The 11,977-nt window shown below is 45.1% G+C and overlaps 1 protein-coding gene across 2 annotated transcripts in view; it reads right to left on the reverse strand.

Moving 5' to 3' along the window:
* Nucleotides 1–11,768, reverse strand: part of bcl11aa (BCL11 transcription factor A a) — a 60,885-nt gene extending 49,117 nt beyond the window's left edge. Inside the window, exons 1-2 of one of the 2 annotated variants that reach the window (XM_078273886.1) lie at nucleotides 11,412–11,768; nucleotides 6,835–7,287 (exon numbers count right to left, since the gene is read on the reverse strand). In XM_078273886.1, coding sequence (XP_078130012.1) covers nucleotides 6,835–7,287; nucleotides 11,412–11,466 — 508 coding nt within the window. In that variant the 5' untranslated portion in view covers nucleotides 11,467–11,768. Of the gene's footprint in view, nucleotides 1–6,834; nucleotides 7,291–11,411 lie in introns of both variants that reach the window. The other variant, XM_078273885.1, reaches the window with a different exon arrangement.
* Between the last annotated feature and the right edge of the window lie 209 nt (nucleotides 11,769–11,977).

An 11,977-nucleotide genomic window follows, 5' to 3' on the forward strand; every position in this document is an offset into this window, starting at 1 on the left:
ATGGGACACCATAGGGGAACTCTCTTGTCTCTACTCCCCCCCCCCTTTCCCCACAGGTCAAATAAGATCACATTAGGTACAGTAGTAGTAGAGTTCATTGTTTTGCTCAAAGGCTCTTTTGGTAAGTTTAAAGGGGAACTCCACCGGTCCTACGAAGACAGATGAGTTCATTTGTCTCGGTTAGTGCTACTCAGCCTGAGCGGGAACAGTCGCTTGATGTCTTCTGTGAAAATAAACCCCTATGACGTCATTGTGACGTCATCAGGGTTATGCCAGCGTGGAGACCAATCATTTGTAACAGAAAGCCTGCGTTACAAACTGTATAACTGTTGGTGTTTACCAGGCAGGGAAGGTTTAAAAAAAAAAAGATATATATATATATTTGTTGCATTATGGGTAATGTAGGATGAAGCATTTTCTTTTTTTTAAGATCATTTTTTGGGCATTTTCTTTTTTTTAAGATCATTTTTTGGGCATTTTCAGCATTTATTTTTGACAGCATAAAGACATGACAGAGAGAGGGAATGACAGCCAGCAAAGGGTCGGAGGTCAGAGTCAAACCTGGGCCCACTGTGTTGAGGAGTAAACCTCCTCTATATGTGGGCGCCTGCTCTACCAACTGAGCTATCTGGGCGCTCAGGAGCAAGTATTTTTGAAGTTTGGGTCAAACTAAAAGTGAGGATATCTCAGCTTCTACTGCCTTGTTTTTGACCATTCTTTTTTTTTTTTTTATCCTGTCTCTCATTGAGTCCCACAACTTTATTAAAGTGCTATTCTAAATTGCTAAAGTATCCCTTTAATTAAAGAGCCAGGACATAAGCAGACTAGATTTAGTCCAGCAATTCAATGCTGCTGCCCTAATACTGTCTTACGTAACAAAATATGGGTGTGTGTCTTTGTGCGTGTGCTGTGAGCATTACCAAACAGGATAAAGAATAAATCAACGGGCTCACCGGTCTGGACTTTCCAAGCACTGGCTAGAGAAAAAGCTACTTTAAATACACGTGAAGTGCTTCATATTCTATTTCGAGCAACACAAAGCTTCTTCTTTCCGCTCCATGTTTTATTCTTACCAAAATTTGTCGGCAGTGAATTCCAATTTTTTTTTTTTTTTTTTTGTTCCGTCTGGATTGCAGACACGCTCCGCAAAACACACACCCACACATTTACAGCAAGACAATAATCAACAGTTCAGTTCAGTCAATATGCAGTTCATGGAGTTTTTTTTCCCCGAACCCTAACAGCCTGTTGGGCCTTGGTGGCAGATTTGTAGCTTTTTGCAGTCAGTCCAGTGGCCTGCTGTATGCATTATAACTGGCTACTGATGTGTTCTGCACACACAAACATGTTTACACGCGGTAAGCTCATTCCAAATGCCGACACAGTCAGATTCTCACACTGCACTGTGAGAGAAAAACGCCGGAGTTCAAACGCCGCACTTGAGTCCACTAAATAAAATCTTATGTTGAGAAAAGAAAGAGAGAGCAACAATAGATTAGTAATGGCAGCCAGTGTGTGAAATCTCTTTGTAGGCTCGCCGGGATGTGCTACAGCATGAGACACACACAAACACACACACACACGCACGCACACACACACACACACACACACACACACACACACACACACACACACACCAAACATACTGTAATTGATTCAGTATCAATTGGCTGTCCCGGATTTGCATTGACTGCTAATGTTGCAGAGAGACAGATGCATGAGCCAAAAGAGAAAATGGAAAGAAAAAAGAAGAGGAGGGAGAGAATAGACATGAGATAGAGAGAGATCTGACACCGAGCCAGACAATGAATGGGTGTTAGAAATGCACTAATGTGTATTGAGGTGGGTAGCATTAGCCAGTGATGATAAGCTAATTGCTAATCACTAGATCATAGACTAACAATTCTCATGTTACGAGGCTTCGAGCCAGCATGACTCTTCAGTGGGCTGACTACAATGCAGGACTGAAAACTGGATATTGCGGGGCGAGAAATACCATTATGTCTGACAAATTAGTCTCAAGACATTTTTCGGATGTATCGCCATGTACGAGCGTTGATAACATCTCTGTTAATGAGCTACTATTGCTGGCATAATACAGTTTATCAGCCAATGTTGCGCAATAAAATCAGTGGTCAATAAGATGAATAATTCTTCGCACTGGCCGCGTATCAATTCAGCTCATTAAGAAAAATGTTTGGACCGATTTTACGGAGAGGAAAGGATTACATTCTCGATGCTAATTGTGAGAAATCAGGACAGGACAGGAATTGTATTCGCTGTGGAAATCATCCACACACACACACACACAAAAAAAAAAAAAAATGCATTCTTGAATTTCAATTTTCGAGATTTCCTTTTTTTTTCAATCACAATCACTTCTGTTTAGAAGAAGAAGAAAAAAGAAAGGGGGGGGGGGGGAGGGGGGACGTGGCCGTCCGCACACATAAATGCACACGCGCACACACATGCAAACCCCTCTCTTTTGAGACATTAGCGATGCTGTTTCTGAATGAGGGGCGCCTCAGGGATTATAATCAGAATTTTCATCTCAGTCAGGGATTAATAGAATAAATGGGCAAGTGTGTGTGTGTGTGTGTGTGTGTGTGTGTGTGTGTGTGTGTGTGTGTGTGTGTGTGCGTGGGTGTGTGAGTGAGTGAGTCTGTGTGTGGTGTAGGTGGGTGGGTATGCTGCCCTGTTTACATCACTGATCGGCATTTTGCCTGTACAGTGCTCTCTTGCTCTCACACACACACACGCACACACACACACACACACACACACACACACACACACACACACACACACACACACACACAGGCAGGTAATGTCTCGGCTCTCCTCAGTCCGAGCTGTTTGATATGTAAATAGCAGCGTTCCGGCACAAGTCCGACGCTTTGTGTTCCTCTGAGCCTCGCAGCAGCCAGAGGAGGCTCTGTAGCACTCTGACCATAGACACTGGTGCACATTTAACAACAAGCAGACATGCAGCCATCACATAAGCTAGGCAGATGCACGCAGGAAAAACCAGCTACACTACATGATGGAGATGCAGAGATGAAGAGCTGTCTGATTTCCTGCAACATGCCATGAAAGATATTCCCTGGATTTGACAAAGAAGTCAGAATGAAATATTATTCCCATTAGAGCAGGAAATTCCTAAATGAAGACAAGAAGATGAATTGAAAAGTGATGGCGTTTGGATGATGTTTTTACTGATTAAAATCCCTACAGATTTAGTAATGGGTACGCTAAAACCTAAACTCAATAGTGTCTCATTTCAAATACTAATCTTAATCACCGGTATGAAACCGGCATATGTGAAGTAAGTCTTTGAGGTAAAAGAAATTATGCTTTTTTTTTTTTTTTTTTTCTTTAAATCTGTTTAATAATTTGTTGTTATTCTGGTCATTTGGATTTTTTACTGGCTGAGAAGACGCTTTTTACACTGTAAGGAAAAACCTACAAGACACAGTGAAACACCAAGCCCAGCATTTACAAATAAGAAACACACACGCATTCCTCCCTCGCCTCCTTTTTTTGTCATTAGGAATGCTTTTGGATGGCTATAATCGCTGCTAAAAATTCCAGCAGATTTTTCTATTTTTTTTTCTGCCTTTAACATATTTACTTCACCGTGACAGTTTGGGGTCAATTAGGATGAAAGCTGAGGTCGGTGGAGGAAAATACTGGCTTTAATTATGGCCTATCAGAATGGATGTGTTGCGTCAATTCAGCATGCGAGGTGGTGTTTGTGCTGGTGTGTGTGACGAAGGTCCACAAAAAAAAAAGAAGCAAGCATCGATTAAAGAGGATATATGTAATCACGATGACAAATTGGATATATTTTTTTTTTAAAAGCTGAGTTTTTTTTCTTTTCAGTTTAAAAAAAAAAGATCCAAACGGCAAACGTTTAATAATGCTCGGTCTGTCTGCTGTTCAGCTTGACGTCGACATCAGACAAGATATATAACGCTGCCGTCCTGTTTTCTTCTCCTGTCTGAGTGTACAGCTGTTCCTACCAAGACGTTCCCACACACAACGCTATTGAAGCAACCAGACGCCTGTATTATGATGTAAATTGCTCTAATAACCCAGTTTAGCTGGTGAATGTCTGTGTGTGAGAGAGAGAGAGTGTGTGTGTGTGTGTGTGTGTGTGTGTGTGTGTGTGTGTGTGTGTGTGTGTGTGTGTGTGTGTGTGTGTTGAAACATATAGTCACTGCAGAGACACAAGCAGCTTTGGCAAAAAAAAAAAAACTGAAAACAAATGTTGCACTAACTCCTTCCAGCTGACATACTGTAGATAGTTTTGTCTCCAAACGGCACAAAGACCACAGGTCAAAGGTCAAATGCATCTATGACAACAATTTTTTTCCTCATCCTCACTTCCTGTAAGTGTAAAAATTGGGAGAACTGAGATCAGTTGCGAGAAACGACGGCTCATTGTGCTTATTTCCTACACAGAGAAACTCCAAAATGGAAAACAAACTGCAGCATTTAGGATTCCTGAGCAGCGTTCAACGAGCAAAGTGATAAAGTGTGTAGTTTGCTAGTGTGTTTCCTTTCCGCTGCTCTATTTCATCTTCACCCCCTTCCGCCCCCCCCCCCCTCTCTCTTTCTCTGTAACGGCTAATTTAGTACAGGCAGCCCGCCACTAAAAACTACTGCTAATTAAAATGCACAAGGAAGAAGAAAAAAATGGCACTGCAACAAATAATTAGTGGTGTTAAGATGCTTTAAATAAACGACTTTCCCTCTAAGAGCGAAATTAAAACTGGCTTTTCCCTCTCTTCGCTCGCCTCTCATTTGATTCTTGTACTTGGGGAAAGGAGACGGAAGGGAAAGGGAAAGGAGCGATTAAACATGACGAAAATCGTGTGTTTTCCCTATGAAGTTTGGTATGGATGGAGGTAAACTCAGAGAGGGAAAAGAATGAAAGCGATGGAGAGTTAGACTGCATTTAGTCGGGTAAGATGTGGCAGTGGAAAGGGGGGAAACCACACAGAGCAGGACACATCTGCTAGGGCCACATGAGAGAGACGCACACACACACGTGCACACACACATACAAACTAATTCACATGTTATGCAGGAACACACATTCTGCGCACCCAATCCCAGAAAGAGGCTGCAGTTACTCCCCAGACTGAAAGACACACACAAACACACAGTTTTGCCAACATACAGCCACGGATCCTCCATCTGCACACACACACACACACACACACACACACACTTAAACCATGGTGGTCTCAGAAGTGCACTAACACACTGACCAGTGGTACCACAAAGTCAAAGTCACCCATGTCTCTTTGCTACTGGCCTATGGGATTTGCTCACCGTTGCCAAACTGGGTAAACTGGGAAAACACACACACACACACACACACATTCACTGCCACACACACCTTCTGTATTGAATTCAGTGGATCAGTGGAAGGACAACTGGTCAGACTAAGGTTGATGATTAGATCCGCTACATTGTCTTACACACTCTATCTCTCTTACACACACACACACACACACACACACACACACACACACACACACACACACACACACACTGCCCTTTACACTAGTCAGCAAAGACAGAAGACTATTCATACACACACACACACACACACACACACACACACACACACACATACAGACGGAGAGAGAAAGCCATCCTAAATCAAACCAGTGTGTGTGCTTTTGTGCCAGCTGTAAAAAGAACAGAGGCATATTCTCTCGGGTTTCCTCCCCACCTGTGACAACCCTCTGTTGTTGTTTGTCTGGCAACACTCACCCCACCCATCCACCTCATCCCACCCCCTCAAATATGTCTCAGCCAATCAATTTCTCGCCTTAACAAGGATTGGCATGCATGTGTCCCCTAAAAAACCCTTGTGCTCAGACTACTACAGCCCCCACAAGGTTTGGATGGAGATCACGGGCAACGTTTAGGCTAGACTGCGCTGGCTTGTCGTACCGCAACACACCCACTTTGTGTCGACAATATATAAAAACTAAACCTGACGCTGCAGAAAACACACATGCAGAAATGTACACCCATCCAGGGCAATACACACACACACACACACACACACACACAAAATTACATGAGTGTGCCGATTAGAAAATAAGAATCCGGACACTAAACGCTGCTTCTGAGCCGGAGGAGTTCATATATCCCATGATGAGTAACGTTTTAGAGAATGCTTAGAGAAAAAGAGAACTACTTATCATCTATTTAAAATATTCTTTCAGATATTACCTCCTTATTCACACAAAAGCCGATACATAGGCATAATCACACAACAGGGGTCAGCCACCTTAGGCACTCGGTAGCTCCACCAATGGCACACAAGCAATAGGTGTTGCTAAGTGTTTTTTGGAATCGATCCAATCCGCATTAGCTCCAAATTACGTCTTTCACAGCCGTAGGCAGGAGCACAGCTTGCTATTCACGGCAGTTTGATTGACATTTTCCCCCATCCGCATTCTGCGATCTACCCTACTCTACTCTCCCTCTGATTGGCTAGCACTCATTGCCGTCTTTACAGAATGCGGCGAGAAGGGAAAGAATAGCACTGCCTGAGAGGGCTCGGTAGATGATGGCAGGCTAAATGCTGATATGGCACACTGATTAACAAGAACATTTTAAAATGGCACTGCACATAAAAAAAAAAAAAAAAAAAAAGTTTGCTGAACTCTGCTCTACAAAGATGATCTGGCAGCCACTGCCTCAGTGAAGCTGCTGCTTCTCTGTTAATGTGAGCACCACAGCGACTGTGCTCAGATCCAGACACATAGCTGATGTGTGTTTGGCTGGTGCGGAAGAAGCTCTGGTTACCTGGGAGGGGCTCCTGTTTGGGGCAAATCCCCCGAGGCAATAGGAAGCGGTCGTCGTCATCGTCCGCCATGGTGGCCTGGACGCCCACTTCCACGGGCCTCCGGCTGCGCAGGGAGCCAAACGCAGGCGACGGGGTGAGGGCAAGGCCCGGGGAGGGCGAGGGGGGCTTGTCCAGCCCCCGGCCCACGGCCAGGCAGGGCGGCCCGTGGCATCGCTTCCTCTTGTGCTCGATGAAGAGCAGGATGTCCGCCAGGGGGAAGGTGGATTGGCACTGGCCGCAGGTCAGCAGGTCCTGCTCCAGAGAGCTGTGAGCGTCGTGACCCAGCCGGGCCAACCGGCCCACGGCCGAGCCCGGGTGGTGGTGCCCATTGAGGCTGCCGCTTTCTTCCGAGTGCTCCGAGCAGCGCTCCGACAGCTCCTCCGACGAGACGACGGCCGTGGAGAGGGGTTCGGCTGCTGGGGAGGCAGGGGAAGGGGGGAACAAGAGGGACAAGAAGAGGAGGGTGGGAGGAAAGAGGGAGAGGGAGCATAAAAAGAAGAAATTAGAAGGTGACGCTCAGCAAGAAAGCAGCAACCACATCTTCATATTTTTCTTTTTCGTCTCTTGTAATTTAATCTGATACAGCTATTTGTGGGACTAGATGACAAGAGGAGAAACCTTTGTGTCTGTCACGTCGAGGATCAGAGTTAAAGAGTCAGAGCTAAGCAAAAGCCTGACATGTGGTGCACACAATAAGGGGGGTGAGAAAATGTGCCTTGTAATGAAAGAAAGGCATGTAATGCAGGAGGGGGGAATGATTACAATGCAAGCTGATGTCTGGATCACACATCATAAGAGAATAAATGGTGGGAAAGAATATCCCGAGTAGCTGCAAAGCTCAAATCAGTTTCTTCAAAGATAACAATTTCATAGCCAATGACAGGGGGGGAAGAAAGCATGGAAAATGATGGTTAAACACAGCATTCGCCAAAAAACTAAATATGTGGATGAGTTTGACTTGCCTAACCTTGTTTGTACAGGTTCTGATCCTGTAATCAGCAGAAGGGAAAACTGTCACAAACATGTCCAACATATATGAGGAAAGAGAAGGCAGGCGGCACAGAGAGTGTGTGTGTGTGTGTGTGTGTGTGTGTGTGTGTGTGTGTGTGTGTGTGTGTGTGTGTGTGTGTGTGTGTGTGTGTGTGTGTGTGTGTGTGTGTCAGGGAGAGGGAAAACTCTTCCCTCGGCCTCGATTACTTGTGTCCGACTTATGGTTCTTAGATACCAGCCGCTTGTAGAGCAGGAAATCGCCCCAAAATGAGCCGTTCAACCCCGATTCCTCACCCCTCTGAAGCCGGATTAACTCCTGACTACTTTAAAGGCTTTTGTCAAGCTCAGACCGTCCTGCAGTGGAGCGAGAGGAGTGTGAACAGAGCGGCCCCGCTGAATTAGAGAAGCGAAACGGGAGAACATAATTCACTGTCTCGCTCTCTTTTAAAGAAGAATCTTCCAGTCCAAGGTGAAGAGTCTGACTCTGTGCTAGCCCGCCTAATGCATGTTGACCTTCTTTACCGCAGCTGCCAATTTCACATTTTTAATGAACTTAAAACCACTGAGAATCAAAAAATAGATTTTAATTTTCACTGTCTGGGTGATTGGTACAGATTTTGTCTGATAAAAGGGATAGGGATCCTGTGCATGCATGTGGAAGAGAGTGTGTGGGTGTGTGTGTGTGTGTGTGTGTGTGTGTGTGTGTGTGTGTGTGTGTGTGTGTGTGTGTGTGTGTGTGTGTGTGTGTGTGTGTGTGTGTGTGTGAGAGAGAGACAGTGAGAGAGAAAGTGAGAGAGAGATAGGGTCTGAATGTGGACTACATCCCCTCAAGGAAACATCATTTGAACGACGCAATCCTACGCGACATCTGCGTGCAAACTAGGACATGGAGATAACATGATCAATTCCTGGCTTGCACCAATACACCACCACTACCCCCGTATCAACACCCCCCTCTTCCTCTTCCTCCTCCTCATCCTCATCCTTCTCCTCTTTGATTTAACTTCAGGTCAACACGCCACGCAAGTTACACAACAGCTCCCGGGGGGGCATTACATTTAAAATCAGATTAAAACAACAGCAAAATATCTAATGAAAGCTGCATCTCTCAAGTTGAACTCAAGATGTGGATATCAAGGGTTTGAAAAATCATTTTGTTGGATTTAATGGTGCATGAGCAGGGAGGGTAGGAGACCTAAATATTTTTATATTTTTTTATATTTCAATTTCAATAAAATAGGAATCACTTATTTGTATGTATTTTCAAGGCAGTGTGACTGGGTGAAATAAGCAGCATGAGGAGCAGAGAGGAGGATAATGTGATCTTACACCGTATTAATATATCAGAACGTGAATAACAATACAATTACATTTCTTAAAGGAGAAAAAAAATAAGAATAAAAAATTACTACAAATCCTTTTATTAAGCTTTAGGTTAAAAGTTCCCCCTGTCTGATAAATTAAACCGCTCCCACTAGAAAACTTAACTGTTGGAAGACTGGCTCTCTGCATACCATGAAACTATTTAAATATATATTCCATCTTGGCAAAATATGGGAATTATTGACAATGTAATTTAATCTGGAGGAGGGAATGTAGATTTGTAACACACTGTTGAGTCTTGTTACATTTGAACTACTTCAATTCAGCCTGATCATGCCGTTACAAAGCAAACACTGGATATGTAATGTATGCTAAATAATCCAGTAGAAATATAGAATTGTAAGAAATATAGAAAATCAAAATCCAGGAGCTAAAAAACAAGAAAATCAGGGATGGGTGTTTGCTTGAAAACGACAAACCAAATTCTGTGTTCTCTGTAAACTAAATGAAATGAAACGTGTGTATGTGGTGTGTGTAATGTGGAGGGTCTGCAGGCATACTACAGTGTAGCTGCATAATCCTGATTGCAGGCTGTATGTACTGTATGTAAAAAATGTGATGCACAGAAAAGGAGAGGTAGGTTTGAGGTGATGAAGAAGAATTGCAGATTTGGTGCTGGGGGTCCTCTTCCCTCCCTGCATCGATTCCCCCCCCCCTTCCTCCCCATGTCTATACTCTCCCTTTATTCTAAAGAGATCGCCAACTAGTAGCCCGTGTAGGTAGGGGTGGCGGTGAAACTGATCAGGTTTTAAGTTCAGCGCTGGGTTTTCTGATCGCGCTCTGCCTCCTAGCGACGGCACATGGACATGGCGACTGTGCTGTCACCCAGCCGGGGCACACACACACACACACACACACACACACACACACACACTTTCTCTCTCTCCAAACCAAACACATAACATAGCCAACATACCGAAACATAATCAAGCACTGATGCGTAAAGATGCCCAAATATCTTCTTGTTTTCTGTTTGCGGGCCACTTACTGTAGAGAGCCGCTAAAACGCTGCGAGGTGGCGCACAGTGTGGCACATGGTGCGGCGATAAGCGCCACTTTGCCAATTGCTCCGCAGTTTTCCAACACACTTGTCTGCTCAGCCGTCACATATCAGACTTGTGCGTCTAATAAACTCGAAAAAATAAAGCTTTGGTGAAAAAGAAACGCCGTGCGTAAAGACGGATACTGCCGACTCAACTACAACATTGTTGGAATTTGGTCGCTTTTCCCCACACGCTGCAGCTTCAACACACCAACGAGCTGATTTTATATGTCTTACCTTAACTGTACATGAAGCTTTAGAATCCTAAGTTGAAATCTTTGCAGGTCCAAATTTGGCTTCATAAGAAAAATAACCAAAAAGGACAGGACTTAATACGCTGTCGTCCTGTTGCTGTTTCTCGTCTCTAACTCTGGGCTGCAGCGGCTCTGCTGTCTGTGTTTTAGAGAGAAAGCTTCTCATCTAAGCTAAACACCAATAAATAGCCTTTTACATGAGAGGCATTGGGATTTTTATAAGTTTGTAAAAAAAAAAAATCGATTTGTGTTGTCTGTAATGCGGAGCTGCTGATAAGAGGGAGACAGCTGTAAACAGTCGGACACGAGATTTTTCAACCCTCGATCCAAAAATCCACCTCCAAGTTTTTTTTTCCCTGAAAATAATCCAAATATAGAACGGGAGAGAGCAGATGAAAAACCCCTGCCCGCAGAGCTATCAGACAGCAGTATTCCGCGGGGGGGGGGGGAAGGGGGGGTGATTTCTCCACGAAGCTCCGCGGAGAGGACGCGCTCTGTTACCGGGAGCACTGCGCGTTTCCACTGACCGGAGCGACCGTGGGGGCACCGGAGCCACAGCGAGTGCATCTAACAGCCTATGAATGCACATTCTCACCGTGTAATAGAGAAGCAGCAACGGCTGTATACCGACACACAAAACTTTTCTCTCTCTTTCGGGCTTTCGGGATGTCCGAGCGGCTTTTACGCACGGAGGTGTCGCACTTTCTCTCCACACTGTTAAGTCCAGTTGACCGCGGGTCCGAGCGGTGCGTCCGGTGTCCACAAGCTCCTGTTTTGTTGCCTCCCCCCACCCACCCCCCCTTCTTTGCTGAATGAAATGAAAGGAAGTCAGAAGTGACATTTTCTTTCTTTTATCATCTCTACTTACGCGAAAAATCCCGTTTGCTTAAGTGCTGGGGTTTGCCTTGCTTGCGGCGAGACATGGTGGCTGGCGGCGGCGGCGTTCAGCGCGGATCACATCGGGGAGAGCCGGGGTTAGAGAGGAGACTCCAGTGGGGCAAAGAATGTCTTCATCCAACGCCTTTGACATCCACGAGAAAAAGGGGAAAAAAAGAAAATAAATTAGAAATAATACAAAGATGGCGCGGAGGCGAAGATGGATCGCGGGATCGCCGTCATGGCTTTTTTGAGAAAGGAGAGCAGAGAAAAAAGAGAGAGAGAGTGTGAGAGAGAGGTAGATGGAGAGAGAGAGAAGGGGAGAGAGATGGAAAAAATGGCAAAAGCCCCCCCCCCCCCCCTTCCCCCCCCCCTCTGAGCCGTGCAAGTTCAAGTGCACGGACGTGACGTTCCCGACGAACTTGAACGTCAGGCGATGGACGGACACCCGACATACAAAAACATGGGCAGGGCCGAGGCACCCGGGTGGGAGTGGGAGTGGGAGGAGGGACGGACGGGACACGCAATAACAACACCAATGGACGGTCATTAGAGAGA

The sequence above is a fragment of the Sander vitreus genome, chromosome 17 (genome assembly GCF_031162955.1).
Source record: "Sander vitreus isolate 19-12246 chromosome 17, sanVit1, whole genome shotgun sequence".
NCBI classification, from domain to species: Eukaryota; Metazoa; Chordata; class Actinopteri; order Perciformes; family Percidae; genus Sander; species Sander vitreus.